General features: G+C 40.8%; 1 protein-coding gene across 1 annotated transcript; it reads right to left on the bottom strand.

The window, feature by feature from the left end:
• Positions 1-471: 471 nt before the first annotated feature.
• On the bottom strand, positions 472-15,979 carry LOC129847317 (zinc finger protein ZFP2-like). Its single transcript, XM_055915074.1, has 2 exons — positions 15,258-15,979; positions 472-3,739 (listed from the first exon to the last, which is right to left on the bottom strand). The coding sequence occupies exons 1-2, from the start codon at positions 15,679-15,681 to the stop codon at positions 2,520-2,522; spliced, it is 1,644 nt and encodes a 547-aa protein (XP_055771049.1). The 5' UTR covers positions 15,682-15,979; the 3' UTR covers positions 472-2,519.
• Between the last annotated feature and the right edge of the window lie 5,923 nt (positions 15,980-21,902).

The following is a 21,902-nucleotide window of genomic DNA, read 5'->3' on the forward strand; positions in this document are numbered from 1 at the left end:
TATTGCTTATGCATATTCAGTGACCTGACTGCATCCAGACTGTCAAAGGCCCATCCTGGTAGATCTGAACCTAATGCAGCTTGGAGTGATCAGATAACAGAAGTCACATTTAGGTGCCAGGTGTAACTGAGGCCATAGATGCTCCATATCCATTACTTTGAATGTTTTATATAATATGACAAAATTTGTTTCTTTCTGTGTTGCAGGGGCAGTCAAGAAATGGAACAGCAAGGCCACAGAACATGACATAAGCAGAGCTGTGGGAGACCACCTCAAGCCCCTGGTAGAGCCGGGGGTGGTGTTTACCACTCCACCAGCAGAGCTGTGGGAGACCACCTCAAGCCCCCGGTAGAGCCGGGGGTCGTGTTTACCACTCCACCACGCCTTCAGCAGGCTGGAAAAGTGGGATTGATACTGTTTTTCATACTAAGATGGACGAAGAGTCTGTTGATTGGTCAGTCATTGGGTTCATTTGTTGAAATCAAATCAAGCTTTATTTATACAGCACATTTCAGACATGGATGCTACACAATGGCTTTACAGTAGAAAACAATGAAAATAAACAGAAATACTTAGTACACAAAAATAACAGGATAAAAAAAACAGAAGATTAACAACTGAAAGACTAATGAACATTCTAAGGAAATGCCATTGATTAAAATATTAATTGGATGCAACATCCAACCCAAAATATCAGCTTGTTTTTTTAGGAGGGGCTCTGAAAGACTAGTTTGACTAGTAACAACAACTGGGACATAAAAGACACCCACCATGAGTCCCACTAAATCTAACCAAGAAGTGGGAAACAAAAGAAAAACCCACACCAAACTTAAAGACAGGAAGCAAACCAAAAAAGTGGAGCAACTAAAGGTGTTGACTCTCCACATCTATCAAGACAACTGGAGCACTGGGCCAGACACTCTTAAATAGAACCTGGACCAGCTCAGGTGAAACACCTTCCCACTAACGAGATGGACAAGCCAGCACAGGTGTAACACATACTGACTAACGAGGTGACACCAATCAGTGGGTCCTACGTGCTGACGAGCTATACGTGCTAAAGTCCAACCTAAAAACATAAATGGAAAAACCAAAAGCTTAAGAGAATGCTCACCACCAACAGAAAACAACTTCCTTGTCACATTAGAATCAACTACAATGCTTCACCATCACCAATATAAACATGGTGTCTGTCTAACAACAACTAAAAACAATATTTATTTTTCCCACAGAGAAACCTAAAACTCACTAACTTCTAGAACTCTCGTCCCCTTGAAACGAGCCCAAACAAAACTAATCTCCAATACGGAAAAACAGTCAAAATAAATTGTGATCCATGGCAATGCACTGGCTAAACGCAAAACATTTTGACTGCCCCCCTTGAGACAATCAGCAACCAGGTTGTTCTCACCACAGACATGTCTGATTTCAAGAGGAAACTCCAGCAATATTCGTAGTAACTTTCCACCTCACTGTGGAGCTTCTCTCTCTTTTCAGGGTTCACTAGATAGGCATGTTGTTGGATCGGGGCTCAGACCCCAATGTCATGCTCTAGTACATTTGGTTTGGCACATCTGAGAATGTGCTTTTAGAAAAGCAGAATTCAATGTCAATATAATTGTCAGTTGGTTGCATAAATAATTACCATTACCAAATGCTACATGAAATGTAAATATGAAATATTTGGTTGCATAGTTTCTAGGTGGGATAGCCCCAATGTCAAAACACAGTTTTAACGTGTCCAAATCAATAACCAATATGCAGAAACAGTTTGGGATAAATTGAAAACCTAACATGTGGTATATACACAAACATCTGCCACAATAATATTTTTTAAAACAAGCTCCTTATAAACTGCACAAGCACCAGAAACACTGTTGTTTTGACAAGTAGCAATAAATCACTGATATCGATTAGGGGGGAAATCAGGTTGTACCTGCTGTTGAAACTAACACAACTAAAAAAAACACATGGAAATGGGAGATATATTTTACCTCACTGGTTAGAGGACAACCTGCAGAAAACAGTCAGCTACATTTTGGAGTGATGTATTTAAATGTAGGGGTCGCTAAACAAAGGAACACAAAACTTATTTGTCATCACTCATCGATATCATGCCAAGATTAATTGTGTGACAGAAGGGAGATGAGGTTGCACGTCCTGTTAAAACTAACAGCTCAAAAACCACACAGAATCTGGGAGTATGTGTACATCCCTGATTAGAGGACAATTTGTAGAAAATAGATCGCTACATTTTGAAGTGCTGCATTTTGATTCAAGTGGGTCATCAACATGGTAAGTGTAACACAGCTCTTTTTGTGTTAGTCACTTTTTGTTAAATCACATAAATAGTACTCTTTCAATTCAGAGCCTGGATTTCCCCCCTGAGGCTAATATCCATATTATGTTGAAATCAATAGAACAGGGGACAAACATTTAGGCTTCTACATTGTGACATCATTAAAATACTCCTACTACAATGTTAAAACATTCCACATTGTGACATTAATTCATTGATATCATGAAACAACTCCATGTATTTTCTGATGTTTTATCAGAGATCTTTTATCAGTGTACCTCTTCCCACATTGATCACAGCTATGAGGTTTCTCTCCTGTATGTGTTCTCTGGTGTACAGTCAGAGAGCCAGATGTATTAAAACTCTTCCCACATTGATCACAGCTATAAGGTTTCTCTCCTGTGTGTGTTCTCTGGTGTAGAGTCAGTTGGGCAGATGTAGTAAAACTCTTCCCACATTGATCACAGCTATACGGGTTCTCTCCTGTGTGTGTTCTCTGGTGTGATATCAGGTTGCTTAGCTGAGTAAAACTCTTCCCACATTGATCACAGCTATAAGGTTTCTCTCCTGTGTGTGTTCTCTGGTGTAGAGTCAGTTGGGCAGATGTAGTAAAACTCTTCCCACATTGATCACAGCTATACGGATTCTCCCCTGTGTGTGTTCTCTGGTGTATCTTCAGATGGCCAGATGTAACAAAACTCTTCCCACATTGATCACAGCTATACGGTTTCTCTCCTGTGTGTGTTCTCTGGTGTGATATCAGGCTGGTTGAATGAGTAAAACTCTTCCCACATTGAACACAGCTATAAGATTTCTCTCCTGTGTGTATTCTCTGGTGTAGAGTCAGAGTGCTAGATGCAGCAAAACTCTTCCCACATTGATCACAGCTATAAGGCTTCTCTCCTGTGTGTATTCTCTGGTGTAGAGTCAGTTGGGCAGATGTAGTAAAACTCTTCCCACATTGATCACAGCTATACGGGTTCTCTCCTGTGTGTGTTCTCTGGTGTGATATCAGGTTGTTTAGCTGAGTTAAACTCTTCCCACATTGATCACAGCTATAAGGTTTCTCTCCTGTGTGTGTTCTCTGGTGTATCTTCAGATGGCCAGATGTAACAAAACTCTTCCCACATTGATCACAGCTATACGGTTTCTCTCCTGTGTGTGTTCTCTGGTGTGATATCAGGCTGGTTGAATGAGTAAAACTCTTCCCACATTGACTGCTATAAGGTTTCTCTACTGTGTGGATTTTCTGATGAATTTTAATGCCTGCTAAGGAGGTGAATCTCTTCCCACAGTCAGAGCAGCAGTGAGGTTTCTTCCCTGTGGATCTCTGCTGGTGTTTCTTGAGGTGTTCTGATATGGAGAAACTCTTCTCTGCCTTGTCAGCATCATGAGGTTGTTGAGGCTCCCCAGAGGACCCACGGTAGTCCCGTCTCTCTCCTGTGTGAACAACAAAGTCAGACAGATGGTTAAAGGCCCACAACAGGGGAAATCCACTGTAAAAAGTGATGCCAACAGCGTAGCCATGATGTTGTACAACAATTGACGTCTGTAATGAATGTAATGATTATTTGAAATTTGTCTTAAAAGGAGCAAGAACAGTCATATATTGTCTTGTTTTCACATTAGTAGTAACATCCATGATTGTAGACTAGAAATAAGTTATTCATGTAGTTGAAACTCCAAGCAGTGTGCCAGACGACTTTGGTCTCCAATATAGGCCCCTTTCTGTGTTTAATAAAATTGTATGTAGTATATCTGCCTGGAGCGAAAATGGTGAGCAAAGATTTTAGTTTTTCACAAAGTATTCTGAATGTGAATATGGGAAAACTCAGGGGAGTAACCTCCATTTCCACGTTGCTTAAGAGTGCATTTCACACTACTTTGGATTATAATTGTAAGGCTCGTTTGAATGTCCTGCTTAATATAATGTTTGTGTCATCATCGCAAATCAACCGCTTTATATTTAAAAAACACTTTAACCAGTAAAATGCTCTTTGGCTTTTCCATCAACCTGACAATGAGGGTTTGTACACTGTTTGCCAAATTGGCCCATAACTTCACCTAACAACAAATATACCTGTAATGAACGAAGAAGCACTTTCGTTGTTGTTGCATGACATACATAGCGTACTCTAGGACCCATAACAACAACATAGACCTACTGTAGGACCCATAACATTACCTAACAATAACATAGACCTAATGTAAGACCCATAACAATAACATAGACCTACTGTAGGACCCATAACTATAACAGACCTACTGTAGGACCCATAACTTCACCTAACAACAACATAGACCTATTGTAGGACCCATAACTTCACCTAACAACAACATAGACCTACTGTAGGACCCATAACAACAACATAGACCAACTGTAGGACCCATAACAACAACATAGTCCTACTGTAGGACCCAAAACTTCACCAAACAACAAATATAGGAAAATAGCTCTGTGTGTTGTACAATAACCTATCCATCAAGGAACAGTTCTCTACACATTATGAGCTAAGTATCTCTGTGTCCAAACAGACTAACGAGACCCGACAGTAAATCAAGCAGACAATAACATTATAAACATCAATTTGTTAGGGATTTTGGATCCAACGTGGAGCACGGCATAACTGTCTTTACCAGAGTAATGAATGAAGAAGCACTTTGGTTGTTGTTGCATGTCGTGATGTTTGTCATGTGACTGTCATTCAGAAAATGATTTCCTGGATCAGCTGATGATATTTGAACATGTGACTAACTAAACAGCTACAGTATTAAGAATGATGTGTAATTATTGAAGAACTGCGTTAATGACAGTATCCATTTGGGTGTTGTCAATAAAGTTAAGGTGGCTCTCGGATAGAACCCTTGAATTTAGCAAACTCAAATGATTTGATTTGGAATTTCTGTGCCCATGAAAACTGTTTTCCCAGCGTAATATAAGGAAACTAAATGTTACGTAGGTAGAGTGTATTTCAGAGATCTGAATACAAAAAACTGTACTAACAGGACAATAACCTAAACCACAAGGCCAAATCTACACTGGAGGAGCTTACCAAGATGACATTGAATGTTCCTGAGTGGCCTAGTTACAGTTTGGACTTAAATCATCTGGAAAATCTATGGAAAGACTTGAAAATGGCTTTCTAGCAATGATCAACAACCAACTTGACAGAACAGGAAGGATTTAAAAAAGAATAATGAATATTCACATGAAGATCAGTCTCCTATTGGATGACATCACGACTTCCCATCAAGCCAACTCCTTGAAGGCCTTACTATGACATCACTCACTCCTTCTAGTTTGCAGTTGTCTAAAAAAAAACTATTTTGCTCAAAACATTTATTTGTTTCCCTTTAGTGTGTTTATACTTTACTGTATTTATATATCACTTTCAACAGGAAACGTTAAAATCACTGGAGGAAGTCATGAACAATTCACAGTACAAAAACATATTCAAGTGTAGAATGCCCCTTTAAAAATCACACATTAGTTCAACAACTGCAGAGTTTGTGCCCCTGTTTTATGAGATAGTACTCACTGTATTTACCGGTGTTAATCAGATCAACGTCCCTGTTTAATAAGATAGTACTCAATTCATAAAAAAAAAATATTCACCTTTATTTAACCAGGTGGCCAGTTGAGAACAAGTTTTCATTTACAACTGCAACCTGGCCAAGATAAAGCAAAGCAGTGCGACAAAAACAACAACACAGAGTTACACATGGGATAAACAAAAGTACAGTCAATAACTCAATAGAAACATCTATATACAATGTTTGCAAATGGAGAACGGAGGTAAGGCAATAAATAGGCCATAGTAGCGAAGAAATTACAATTTAGCAAATTAACCTTTCACGGGTCTCTACCCCGGGTCCGGGAGCACCCCCCACCCCCCCCCACACTGAGTAGCATCGCTAGCATAGCGTCACAATTAAATAGTAGCATCTAAATATCATTAAATCACAAGTCCAAGACACCTAATGAAAGATACAGATGTTGTGAATAAAGCCACCATTTCAGATTTTTAAAATGTTTTACAGGGAAGACAAAATATGTAAATCTATTAGCTAACCACGTTAGCAAAAGACACCATTTTTCTTTGTCCACCATTTTCTCTCAACACCAGTAGCTATCACCAATTCGGCCAAATAAAGATATTGATAGCCACTAACCAAGAAAAAACCTCATCAGATGACAGTCTGATAACATATTTATGGTATAGGATAGGTTTTGTTAGAAAAATGTGCATATTTCAGGTATAAATCATAGTTTACAATTGCACCCACCATCACAACTCGACTAGAAAAAATACAGAGCAACGTGTATTACCTAATTACTAATCATAAAACATTTCTTAAAAATACACAACTCACACAATGGAAATACACAGATCTTGTGAATTCAGACAACATTTCAGATTTTCTAAGTGTCTTACAGCTAAAACACAATAAATCGTTATATTAGCATACCACATGTGCAAACGTTACCAGAGCATTGATTCTAGCCAAAGAGAGCGATAACGTAATCATCGCCAAAATGTATACATTTTTTCACTAACCTTCTCAGAATTCTTCAGATGACACTCCTGTAACATCATATTACAACATACATATAGAAGAGTTTGTTCGAAAATGTGCATATTTAGCCACCAAAATCATGGTTAGACAATGACAAAAGTAGCCCAGCTGGTCAGAAAATGTCGTGCGCCATATTAGACAGTGATCTAGTCTTATACATAAATACTCATAAACTTGACTAAAAAATACAGGGTGGACAGCGATTGATAGACAATTTAATTCTTAATACAATCGCTGAATTACATTTTTTGAATTATCCTTACTTTTCAATACAGGTTGCGCCAAGCGAAGCTACTCCTAACAAAATGGCGGCATAAGCGTTTCACATTTCGACAGAAACGCGATTTATCATAATAAATTGTTCTTACTTTGAGCTGTTCTTCCATCAGAATCTTGGGCAATGAATCCTTTCATGGTTCTAATCGTCTTTTGGTCGAAAGCTGTCCTCTTGCCATGTGGAAATGCCCACTAACGTTTGACATGAACTGGAAACGTGCCCAGCGGTTCAAAGTGTCTCAGAAAGAAATGCCTCAAAATCGCACTAAACGGATATAAATTGCTATAAAACGGTTCAAATTAACTACCTTATGATGTTGTTAACACCTATAAGGAGTAAAAACATGACCGGAGAAATATTACTGGCTAAACAAAAGGTTGGAAGGAGGCGAGTTAGAACCGTCCAGAGTAGTGATGCTAGGCGGGCGGGTGCGGGCAGCGATCGGTGAAGAGCATACATTTAGTTTTACTAGCGTTTAAGAGCAGTTGGAGGCCACAGAAGGAGTGTTGTATGGCATTGAAGCTCAATTGGAGGTTTGTTAACACAGTGTCCAAAGAAGGGCCAGATGTATACAGAATGGTGTCGTCTGCGTAGAAGTGGATCAAGGAATCACCCGCAGCAAGAGCAACATTGTTGGTATATACAGAGAAAAGAGTCGGTCCGAGAATTGAACCCTTGGTTCCCCCATAGAGACTGCCAGAGGTCCGGACAACAGGCCCTCCGATTTGACGCACTGAACTCTGTCTCAGAAGTAGTTGGTGAACCAGGCGAGGCAGTCATTTGAGAAACAAAGGCTGTTGAGTCTGCCGATAAGAATACGGTGATTGACAGAGTCGAAAGCCTTGGCCAGGTCGATGAAGACGGCTGCACAGTACTGTCTTTTATCAATGGTGGTTATGATATCGTTTAGTACCTTGAGCGTGGCTGAGGTGTACCTATGACCAGATCGGAAACTGGATTGCACAGCGGACAAGGTACGGTGGGATTCAAAATGGTCAGTGATCTTTTGGTTGTTAAATTGGCTTTGGAAGAATTTAGAAAGGCAGAGCAGGATGGATATAGGTCTGTAACAGTTTGGGTCTAGAGTGTCACCCCCTTTGAAGAGGGGTATGACCGCAGAAGCGTTCCAATCTTTCGGAATCTCTGACGATACAAAAGAGAGGTTGAACAGACTAGTAATAGGGGTTCCACAATGGCGGTGGATAATTTTAGAAAGAGATGGTCCAGATTGTCTAGCCCAGCTGATTTGTACAGGTCCAGGTTTTGCAACTCTTTCAGAACATCAGCTATCTGGATTTGGGTGAAGGAGAAGCTGGGGAGGCTTGGGGAAGTAGCTGAGGGGGGTGAGGAGCTGTTGAACTGAACTGCCTCTTACTCTGTCCCAGATGCTAATATATGCACATTATTATTAGTATTGGATATAAAACACTCTGAAGTTTCTAAAACTGTTTGAATGATGTCTGTGAGTATAACAGAACTCATATGGCAGGCAAAAACATGAGAAAAAATCCAAACAGGAAGTGAGAATTCTGAGACTCGTCAATGTTCAACTCATTGGTGATTCAATTCCCTGTAAGATATGGATCTGTTTGCACTTCCTACGCCTTCCACTAGATGTCAACAGTCTGTAAAACGTGGAACGAAGCTTATGCTGTGTTGTGGAACCGGATGGGAGGGGAATGAGTCAGTGGTCTGGCAGATTGCCAGTTCCTGGTCACGCGCTTTCCTCATGATATCGCCTTGCGTTCCATAACTTCTACAGACATGAAGGAATGCTCCGGTTGGAACGTTATTGGATAGTTATGATAACAACATCCTGAAGATTGATTTTCTACTTAGTTTGACCAGTTTATTCTACCCGTTTTATATCTTTTTGAAGTTTTTGTCCGAGTTCACCTGCATCTGCGCGAGCATTTGGACATGTGCACTAAATATACTAGCAAAAGTAGCTACTTAGACATAAGTCATGGACATTATCGAACAAAACAACGATTTATTGTGGAACTAACTAACTCAGATTATTGCATGGTGTGCTTTTTACGTAAAGTTTTTTTGAAATCTGACACAGCGGTTGCATTAAGAACAAGTGTATCTTTAATTCTATGTAAAATATGTCTTTCATCAAAGCTTATGAGTATTTCTGTTATTTGACGTGGCTCTCTGCAATTTCTCCGGATATATTGGAGGCATTTCTGAACATGGCGCCAATCTAAACCGAGATTTGTGGATATAAATATGCACATTATCAAACAAAATGTATTGTGTAACGATGTCCTATGAGTGTCATCTGATGAAGATCATCAAAGGTTAGTGATTAATTTGATCTCTATTTCTGCTTTTTGTGACTACTATCTTTTGCTGGGAAAATGGCTGTGTTTTTCTGTGGCTATGTACTGAGCTAACATAATTGTTTGGTGTGCTTTCGACGTAAATCCTTTTTGAAATCAGACAAGTTGGCTGGATTCACAACATGTGTAGCTTTAATTTGGTGTCTTTCATGTGTGATTTCATGAAAGATAGATTTTTATAGTAATATATTTGAATTTGGCGCGCTACATTTTTTCTGGCTTTTGGCCAAGTGGGACGCTACCGTCCCACATATCCCAGAGAAGTTAAGTTGGTGAGGAAATTACTGTAAAAGAACGACCAGGCATCTTCGACTGACGGGAAGAGGTCAATATCCTTCCAAGATACCCGGGCCAGGTCGATTAGAAAGGCCTGCATGCAGAAGTGTTTTAGGGAGCATTTGACAGTGATGAGGGGTGGTCGTTTGACCGCGGACCCATAACGGATGCAGGCAATTAGGCAGTGATTGCTGAGATCCTGATTGAAAACAGTAGAGGTGTATTTGAAGGGCAAGTTGGTCAGGATAATATCTATGAGGGTGCCCATGTTAACGGATTTAGGGTTGTACCTGGTGGGTTCCTCAATAATTTGTGTGAGATTGAGGGCATCTAGCTTGGATTGTAGGATGGCCGGGGTGTTAAGCATTTCCCAGTTTAGGTCACCTAACAGAACAAACTCTGAAGATAGATGAGGGCAATCAATTTGCATATGGTGTCCAGGGCACAGCTGGGAGTCTGTAACAGGCGGAAACAGTGAGAGACTTATTTCTGGACAGATTTATTTTTTAAATTAGAAACTTGAACTGTTTGGGCGTAGACCTGGAAAGTATGACAGAACTACACAGGCCATCTCTGCAGTAGATTGCAACTTCTCCCCCTTTGGCAGTTCTATCTTGACGGAAAATGTTGTAGTTGGGGATGGACATTTCAGAATTTTTGGTGGCCTTCTCAGACACGGCAAGGACATCAAGAGGAGTAGGATGAGGGTACGGCTAAAAGCTATCAGAATTAGTTGTCTAGTGCGATGGGTACAGAGAAGATAAGGAGCAGATTTCTGGGCGTGGTAGGATAGACTCAAGGCATAATGTACAGACAGGTATATGGTAGGGTGCGGGTACAGTGGAGGTAAACCTAGACATTGAGTGACGATAGGAGAGGTTGCATCTCTGGAGGCTCTAGTTATGCTAGGTGAGGTCACCGCATGTGTGGGAGTCAGGACAAACGAGCTCTCTGAGGCATGTTGAGTGGGACTAGGGGCTCTGCAGTAAAATAAAACAATGATAACTACCCTAAACAACAGTATACAAGGCATATTGACATTAGAGAGACATAAAGCGAGGCATAAAGCAATCACAGGTGTTGATTGGGAGAGCTAGCTAAGACAACAACGGGTACGACAACAACAGTTAATCAGCTAAGACAACAACAGGTAAAATGGCAATGAATGGGCAGAGAGGGTCAGTTAACTACACACAGGGCCTGAGTTCGAGGCTGGGGCCGACAGATAAACAAAATGGAGACCCGTGATTAATGAACAATCCAGCAGGCATCAGCTATGTAGCCAAGTGATCATAGGGTCCAGTGAACAGCAATATATGAACTAGGGAAGCCGTTAGGTAGTCATTACTATGCTAGCCGGGAGATGTGCCTGGCTCGAGGCTAACTGGTGCTAGCTTCGGGACAAGGGCGTTAGCCACTATAGCCAATCCGGTGCAAAGGTTCCTGCTTACAGCAGGAATCCGGTGATGTGAACGTGTTCTCAATTTGCCTACCTGGTTAAATAAAGGTGAAATAATTATTTATTTTTTTAAATGTAGTGGCTTCCAGTCGTCTTAGTGAAGAGTCTGGGAGGCATCAGCTGTGTAGCCGAGTGATCATAGGGTCCACTGAGCAGGCCGGGAGATGGGCCTGGCTCAAGGCTAGCGTCGAGGCTGGGCCACTCGGTAGCAGCTAGCCAGCTGCGATTATCTGGTGTAATGGTCCAGAGCTTACGGCAGTAATACGGTGATGTAATGGAGAAAAACAGTCCGATATGCTCAGGGTTGATATCGCGCAGTGCAGACTGGCAGGTGTTATCCAGGCTAAAAGCGGCTGGTGTCTGAGCTACTAAAAGGGAAAGGCCGCTAGCAGTGGCTAACAATGACTAAATAGCTAGTAGCTAATTAGCTTCTGATGGCTAGCTTCTGATGGAGGTTCTAGCTATAAGGTCTAAAAAAAATAGCAGATCCGTATCACATTGGGTAAGGTCAAAAAATGGAAAAAGAGATTGAAATATATTGCAAAATATACAAAAAAAGATAACATTTACAACAACAAACACGTCTTACTGCTACACGCCATCTTGGATTACAAGATGACTCAGTTAAAAACCATTGGATTTAGCAAACTCTGAAATTATTTAGTGTTTCTGTGCCCATGAAAACGGTTTTCCCAGCGTAACATAAGGAGGCACTAAATGATAAGTGGGTCGAGTGCATTTCAGAATACAAAAAAATTGTCCGACAGCAATATCCCGTGTTTAAGTTGAAGTTCATCATATGACAAGCGTAACGTTATGACTATAACTACTGTTCCCAGAAGGAGGGAAACTAGGTACAACATACTATTAAATCCACGCCTCGCTGGAAGCCCCGCCTTCCACAGGTGATGAGAGGCTTGGATTTATTCTGCTCTTTAATACCGCTCTTCACCGACACAGGAAAAGGCGGGGACAAACAGGTGTTGTACCTCATTTCCCTCCTTCAGGGAAGTGCAATTATAATCAAAGTTACACTCCCTTTCAGTCATTCAACTTCGGTACAACATACTACGGGGAAATACAATCATTCCCGATGCCGACCCCTACGGATACTAAATGAAACAGCCCATGGCAGACCACCCAGACTTGACCCTACAAGATGCGCCAGTTTTGTCAATTTATTCATTGTCTTTTGTTTGAAACACTCCTGTCAATGTTGAGTAAGGACACACACACCTGATTACACATATAGTAGTAGGACTAGTCTACCTGGCCGGCACACAAATGTAGGCCTATAAATGTGCCCATTTGGGGATGTCTAATAGTATTTCTCATTGTCTTAACGCTGCACCACTAATGAGTTGTGGAGCATCTCAAAGTAACTTTTTCCTTCACGTCAAACAGCCAGTAAACAAAGTCTAATCAAAATCAATTGCGAATGACAATAGTTCCTCAAAGTAACTTTTTCCTCACCTCCAAACAGCAAGTAAACAAAATCTAATCAAAATCAATTAAAAATGACAATAGTTCCTCAAAGTAAAACAGCAAGTAAAAATCACAATCAATTGCGAATGACAATAGTTCCTCAAAGTATTTTCGTAAAATATTTCCAGCTCTCACCCTTTCGATAACCACTCAGCATTAAAGGGAAAAACTTAATTCTATGATCCAGTGGAAATGTCATAAAATACCTGATTACTTCTTATCCTTTGCACAAATAGCCTATAGCTGTGTCTGTCCAGAACTCACTGGAGCAGGAAACTGAGGGCCTAGAATATTTTATATAATGTTGCAAGCTTGCTATCCGAGTTTCCTGACCCAGTTGATAGTTGAAACAATGTTTCAAGTTTGTAGTAGACAGGCCATGTGCCGCCAATGTGATTTCTAGGATATTTATTTTTATCAGGATATTTTCTACCTGCAGAATGCAATGTTTTAATTTGTTGGCTTTATGTAGGCTATCTTTACATAGTTGGCATCTAGAATTCATCATGATGTCACAATGGCAATAAAAGTTACTTTTAGATTTGTATCATTTTCATTTAGATAGAATGTAGATTAATCACAGACAATAATTTTGAGATACAATTATAAATTAAATGAAACTGTTCCAGTAAAATGTGCATATGAAAATCATAACTGGCACGCAGATTGGTAGAAATGGTCAGATAAATTGGCATTGCAACTGGAAAAGGTTGCAGACTGATGGTGTAGTCAATTACTTGTCTATTAGTCTATCTATCTGTAGTCTATTACTGCAAACTTCAGGAGCAAAACGGCAGAATTTACGAAGTCCAGCAGCGGAGGGGAGACTCCCTCTGGTCGGGTTGTGTTGACGACCGGCTCCCTCTGGTCGGGTTATGTTGACGACCGGCTCCCTCTGGTCGGGTTATGTTGACGACCGGCTCCCTCTGGTCGGGTTATGTTGACGACCGGCTCCCTCTGGTCAGGTTATGTTGATGACCGGCTCCCTCTAGTTATGACTTCGAGTCATTTGTGTGTCTTAATTATTTAATCAAACAGAATGCTTAAAGCATCATACAAGTTCAGTACATACAGATTTTATAAAAACACATGGGGCGATTGGTAGAAAGAACAGATGCCTCTTGGTTGACCAAGATGTATTTTAGTTGGGGACAGCACTAGAACATGATTTTGGGGATCCGAGGTGGCGCAGCGGACACTGCATCTCAGTGCTTGAGGCGTCACAACAGACACCCTGGATCAAATCCAGGCTGTATTCCAACCGGCCGTGATTGGGAGTCCCATAGGGCGGCGCACAATTGGCCCAGCACCGTCCAGTGTAGGCAGTCATTGTAAATAAGAATTTGTTCTTAACTGACTTGCCTAGTTAAATAAAGGTTACATTTAAATAAATAAGTAAATAGTGTTTCATGACAAACCATTTTTTACAAATCTGTCAAGGCACCAACTTTGAGAAGGGTTTAAAACAAAGGTTTCAAACCAATTCATGAATGTAATTGCATCTAGGTATGTCTTGCCATTAATGTAAAGGCATGAAAAAAAAATTGGCTGAATATTATACAATGACTTAACAGCTCTAATAATTAGCCTCCACAGGAAATCTACACTGGCAATTCTAGAATATACGATATAGCCTAGAAACCTGGTTAAACTATCACTATGACATCATGGATGAATACTAGAATATACTATATAGCCTAGAAACCTGGTTACACTATCATTATGACATCATGGATGAATTCTAGAATATACTATATAGCCTAGAAACCTGGTTAAACTATCATTATGACATCATGGATGAATTCTAGAATATACTATATAGCCTAGAAACCTGGTAAAACTATCATTATGACATCATGGATGGCCAGTCCTTGTATTCATAGTGTAGTGAATTCAGGGGGTTGCCCTGAGCTGAACTCAAACCTGGGTCTAGTGACCGTCAAGCCAACACCTTATAACTGTTACGCCAAGATGTCTGAACTTCTTGACGAGATCGCTAGGTGTTGGGTTACGGTTGCTACAATAGCTTTCTCAATGAATTTGAGAGTGGTTACATTTCTCCAGCCCCCATCCCTCAGCTGTTTACCAAACCAAGTCTCTTGGCAGCCATTTTGTTGCTGTTTAAATCCTAGGTTGTCCCTTTAAAAAAGCCACACATCAATCAACCAATCTGAAGTTGAAACAATAACAAAGCAGTCATTCCACCACTGTTTTGGTAATAAGATGATGATGGGCCTGGAGACATTTAACTACTCTCAAATTCATAGACAGACCTATGGATGCAAGGACTGACCATCCATGATATCAACATTATAGTTTTAACAATGTTGAGGCTGTTGATTTACATTGTTTCTAAACATTGGAGTAAAAAAAGCTTCTTTTTGGGTTCTTATGGGGAACAACAGTTGAACTAAGCTCATGAGGCATGTGTTATATTCTCCAAGAATCAATGGCTATTACAGATTTCCCTTTTAACACCAAACATCAGTTCAACAACTGCAGAGTTTGTACCTCTGTATTTAAGACAGTACTTACCAGTGGTAATCACGGCCCAGTTTCTCAAAACCATCTTATGGCTAAGTTCATCTTTAGAACCACTGGATGCCTTAAATTGCGTTTGGGAAATCGGGCCCAGATATTCAGTTTCTTCCTCCTCTTCTTCCGATGAGACCGTAAACTCCCCATCCTCCGCTTTCACTTCAAAAACTGAATCCTCCTCATCTTTTACTGTAACACCCTCCTCCTCTTTCACTCTGAACGCCTCTTCTTTCACTGTAACGTCTTCCTCTTCTTTCACTGAAACGTCTTTATCTTCTTCTTTCAGGGTAACAACCTCACCCTCTGCTTGTTTTTGTATTGTAACATCCTTCTCTTCCTCCTCCTCTTTGATGAGAGCTTCTTTCTCCGTCCAACAGACCGTCTCTTCTTCAGCAGGAAGAGAGTAATTTAGTGAACTCATGGTCGGAGATGTTAGCTAGGCTAATGCTAACTTAACCAGCCCGCTAGCTGAATAATAACAACAGCACCGTAAATATGAAATTAAATAGGATAACTAACCAACTAGACGACAGACAAGGGTTTAAAATACAGTGGCTAATATACACTTAAGCGTCTAAAGAGCTTTATGGGTTCGGCTACTTTGGCTAGCAAGCTACAGAGGTGTCTGACTAACTGTTGCTGCTGCTAAAAGAAGCGTTCCGTCCACTAGATTATACGTCACACTAACAGCATTGCGTTCCGTCCACTAGATTATACGTCACACTAACAGCATTGCCTTAAAATCGCACACCGCCATCTGCTGCCTAGAGTGGGTAACGCTCAGTCTGAACCTCTGACTGCGATGGAGATGTGCGACTTTAAGACAATGACGCTAGTGTGACGTAAAATATATATTATAATGTTCAGACAAAAAGTTAGTGTAGGAAGCATGAGTTTTTACTCACCAGTGTAACAATACAGTGTGGTTAAAGACTTAGTAACTTAGTTGTGTTCACGATCTGGTTCCCTATAAGCACAACCAGTTATGTTTTTGAATGATCACATATGTGTTCATTTATTTCGGGATTCTGGGTAATCCACAGCAGATTTATGGAGAATTGCTGTGGGTGAGTTCAAAATTGAATTGTCCCGGGATAGAAATATAAAAAGTTGACATTACATCATAAAATCCACCTTTTAAATCATACAATAGCAATTTATGTTTTAGTAACTACTGTTGTTGGTTTGGCGTCAAATAAGCCTCTCTTTATATGTTATTTGCCAAATCTCAGTTTCCATGTGGGTTTTATGCTAAAGTTCCCTCTTTCAAGTTGGTATCTAACTGGAAAATGCATCTTCTTTAGGAGTGCTATTTTTACCCTGTCGACTACTGATCATTCATCCACACTGTGTGTCTCATCAATGCAGGTCATTTATGACAAATGTATGAAGTACATGTTCTCTAAACCCATGAACACCTGCCAGTTTATTAGCCCGGTTTTGTTAGTTTAGGTGTGTTATACTTCTTCACCACCAGAGGGGGACATTTAGTCATTTTCCAGGTTAATTTGATATATTTGGATACTAAAATGGATGACAGTTTATTCTCATGTAGTGAATATGAGATACATGGAAACAATTGATTCATTTATTATAGTAAATTATGAATTAGTAGGAATTGTTAAATCCACTATACGATCACAATTACTTTGATAGACATTTCAATATTTTTTTTTGTTAGTATATTATAGGGCAGATTTATGGAGAATTGCTGTGGGAGTTCTATTTATATCCCGTCACTACTGATCATTCATCCTTACTGTGTGTGTCCCATCATTGCAGCTTTGGAAATAAATGAACTATCCATCCATTGCTCCTTCCTGTGTTGACTCACTGACTTGAGAGACCAGGAAGGTCACACTAGCTCGATAGATTGATATCTAGCTCAATAGCTCATCCTTTATGTTGTGTCAACTTGTCGATATGTTACGTACCGGAGCTACGAGCCGTGTCCAAATCACTAAACAATCATTCAGAGCAGTGTGCTGATGCCTGTATCACTTTATCAGCAGCACGTGAAGCTTCATTTCGTCGAACAACCACCTGATTAGTTTGGTATTGGGCTGGTTTGACACTGCAGGCGACTGATTGATCTACAAATCACTACTACATCAATAACCAGACCCACTAGAACACAGTCCCATCTCCATTAACTACATCACACCTGCCCAGACCCACTAGAACACACCTCCATCTCCATTAACTACATCACACCTGTCCAGACCCACTAGAACACACCTCCATCTCCATTAACTACATCACACCTGTTCAGACCCACTAGAACACACCTCCATCTCCAATAACTACATCACACCTGCCCAGACCCACTAGAACACACCTCCATCTCCATTAACTACATCACACCTGTCCAGACCCACTAGAACACACCTCCATCTCCATTAACTACATCACACCTGCCCAGACCCACTAGAACACATCTCCATCTCCATTAACTACATCACACCTGTCCAGACCCACTAGAACACACCTCCATCTCCATTAACTACATCACACCTGCCCAGACCCACTAGAACACACCTCCATCTCCATTAACTACATCACACCTGCCCAGACCCACTAGAACACACCACTTCTCCATTACCTACATCACACCTTCCCAGACCCACTAGAACACACCCCCATCTCCATTAACTACATCACACCTGCCCAGAACCACTAGAACACACCTCCATCTCCATTAACTACATCACACCTGCCCAGACCCACTAGAACACACCACTTCTCCATTACCTACATCACACCTTCCCAGACCCACTAGAACACACCCCCATCTCCATTAACTACATCACACCTGCCCAGACCCACTAGAACACACCTCCATCTCCATTAACTACGTCACACCTGCCCAGACCCACTGGAACCACCTCCATCTCCATTAACTACATCACACCTGCCCAGACCCACTATTACACACCTCCATCTCCATTAACTACATCACACCTGCCCAGACCCACTAGAACACACCTCCATCTCCATTAACTACATCACACCTGCCCAGACCCACTAGAACACACCTCCATCTCCATTAACTACATCACACCTGCCCAGACCCACTAGAACACACCTCCATCTCCATTAACTACATCACACCTGCACCAAACCCACTATAATACACCTCCTTCTCCCTATCCTGCATCACTGTCTGCCACATGGTCTCAAACTGCACCATTTTATTTCTCTCCGTCGCCCAGCACTTTACATTTTTAGATAATAAAGCATTTGACCTTTCCACTGCGTTATCAATGGAGGATTGGTTGATTTCCAGTTGAAGTATTTAAGATGATTGACGAGAACAGTATCGTCCAACCATCCGGTAACTTGTTTCATGCTCATCAAAGGTGAGGGTGAATTTCAGATGTTCACTGCTTGTATTGATGAAGGAGTGGAATCGATGAAGTTCCTCTGCTGTCCCCTGGAATAGAAGGAACACGTCATCAATGAAGACTTTTACAGATCCTGATGAGGTGCTAGAATGGATTGTTAGGGCTGACAATCACATTCTTCTCTAACAACCCCACATACAGATTGGCATAATTCAATGCTATTTTTTTTAAACTACAATGACCATATTGACCTGAGCGCCTACTTGTCTTTGTCTGTGTTTCTTTTACACCTGCTACGTAAAAGAGACCAAAGAATGTGTAAAAGTATAGCTTCCATCCCTCTCCTCGCCCCTACCTGGGCTCGAACCAGGGACCCTCTGCACACATCAACAACTGCCTCCCACGAAACATCGTTACCATCGCTATTAGCGCGCACCCCGCTAACTAGCTAGCCATTTCACATCGGTTACAAATGCACAATGGTCAATGCTATCTGGGATCCTTGGGACATCCCTACCCTAAACCCTAACCTTAACCATTTTAAATGTCAACTTCAATGGGCTAGGGAAGTCCCAAGGATGTATCTCTACCTGGAAATACATGATCTAAGTGATTGATAGTTGGTATTCAGCAGTCATAAAGCCTTATTTACTTTAATGAACTACTAAAATTGTGATTTTGTCAGACAGCATAGACAGCAGCTCTACACTTTATTGACTGACTGATCCATTCATCCTTCCATCCCTCCTCAGCCTTCCTCTTCTCTGAAGACCCAGTGAGGGTGGAGCTCAGTCAGAGAGCTGTTGAGGGACTGGTTAGGAAGAATACTTCTACAACCAGAGAGGTGAGAGGTCACACATGGTTTAGATGGTAAATATTTATGTCCACTTAGTGGTTCATCACGTAAGCAAAAGGGAATATGTTCCATCATCTATGTTTATTTACATTAGTGCAAATTGTCCACTGATATTGGTGTAATTTCTCACCCCTTTTGGCTGTATGAAAGTTAATTTCCCCTCAAACACATATTTGTTCTTTGATATTATGAAGGTAATTTGTGTCAAATGTACTTTTCCCCACTCATTCACCCCATCTCTTTACATTGCTTATTTATATTCAGTGGCCTGACTGCATCCAGACTGTCAAAGGCCCGCCCTGGTAGATCTGAACCTAATGCAGCTTGGAGTGATCAGATGACGGAAGTCACATTTAGGTGCCAGGTGTAACTGAGGCCATAGATGCTCCATATCCATTACTTTGAGTGTTTTATATAATATGACTAAATGTGTTTCTTTCTGTGTTACAGGGGCAGTCAAGAAATGGAACAGCAAGGCCACAGAACATGACATGAGCAGAGCTGTGGGAGACCACCTCAAGCCCCTGGTAGAGCCGGGGGTGGTGTTTACCACTCCACCAGCAGAGCTGTGGGAGACCACCTCAAACCCCTGGTAGAGCCGGGGGTGGTGTTTACCACCCCACCACGCCTTCAGCAGGCTTGAAAAGTGGGATTGATACTGATTTTCATACCAAGAGTCTGTTGATTGGTCAGTCATTGGGTTCATTTCTTAAAATCAAAAGAAGCTTTATTTATACAGCACATTTCAGACATGGATGCAACACAATGGCTTCACAGGAGAAAACAATGAAAATAAACAGAAATATTTAGTACACAAAAATAACAGGATAAAAAAAACAGAAGATTAACAACTGAAAGACCAATGAGCATTCTAAGGAAATGCCATTGATTAAAACACTAATTGGATGCAATATCCAACCCAAAATATAAGCTTGTTTTATAGGAGGGATTCTCAAAGACACTATGGGGGTGTCGACTGAAAGTTGACTAGTAACAACAACTGGGACCTAAAAGACACCACCCATGAGACCCACTAAATCTGCCCAAGAAGAGGGAAACAAAAGAAACACCCACACCAAACTTACAGACAGGAAGCAAACCAAAAAGGTGGAGCAACTAAATGTGTTGACTCTGCACATCTATCAAGACAACTAGAGCACTGGGCCAGACACTCTTAAATAGAACCTGGACCAGCTCAGGTGAAACACCTTCCCACTAACGAGATGGACAAGCCAGCACAGGTGTAACACATACTGACTAACGAGGTGACACCAATCAGTGCGTCCTACGTGCTAACGAGCTATACGTGCTAACGAGCTATACGTGCTAAAATCCAACCTCAAAACATAAATTGAAAAACCAAAGACTAACTAACACCTTAAGAGTTTAAAAAACCCACTAGCTTCTAGAACTCACGTCTTCCTAAAACCCACTAGCTTCTAGAACTCTTGTCCCCTTGGAACGAGCCCAAACAAAACTCATCTCCAATACGGAAAAACGTGCAGTAAAAATAAACTGTGATCCATGGCAATGCACTGGCTAAACGCAAAACACAAAACATTTTGACTGCCCCCCTTGAGACAATCAGCAACCAGGTTGTTCTCACCACGGACATGTCTGATTTCAAGAGGAAACTCCTGCAATATCCGTAGTAACTTTCCACCTCACTGCAGAGCTTCTCTCTCTTTTCAGGGTTCACTAGATAGGCATGTTGTTGGATCGGGGCCCAGTCCCCAATGTCATGCTCTAGTACATTTGGGTTGGCACATCTGAGAATGAACCCTGATATTCTAAAAACAGGGCAACAATGTCAATATAATTGTACCAAAAAACTGTCAGTTGGTTGCATGAATAATTTTCATTAAATGTTTCATGAAATGTAAATATGAAATATTTGATTGCATAGTATTATTTTCAATGGCTTTTCAATTACATTTTGCTAGGTGGGATAGCTCACTGTCAAAACACAGTTTTAACGTGTCCAAATCAATAACCAATATGCAGAAACAGTTTGGGATAAATTGAAAACCTAACATGTGGTATATACACAAACATCTGCCACAATAATTGTCTTTTTTTAAAACAAGCTCATTATAAACTGCACAAGCACCAGAAACGCTGTTGTTTTGACAAGTAGCAATAAATCACTGATATCGATTAGGGGGGAAATCAGGTTGTATGTGCTGTTGAAACTAACACAACTAAAAAACATGGAAATGGGAGATATATTTTAGCTCACTGGTTAGAGGACAACCTGCAGAAGACAGTCAGCTACATATTGGAGTGATGCATTTAAATTTAGGGGTCGCTAAACAAAGGAACACAACACTTATTTGTCATAACTCATCGATATTATGTTGAAATCAGTTGATTCTGGAAATAATGTGTACATCACTGGTTAGAGGACAACTCTTTTTTTGTTAGTCACTTTGTGTTAAATCA

Source organism: Salvelinus fontinalis, unplaced genomic scaffold (genome assembly GCF_029448725.1).
Source record: "Salvelinus fontinalis isolate EN_2023a unplaced genomic scaffold, ASM2944872v1 scaffold_0771, whole genome shotgun sequence".
NCBI lineage: Eukaryota > Metazoa > Chordata > Actinopteri > Salmoniformes > Salmonidae > Salvelinus > Salvelinus fontinalis.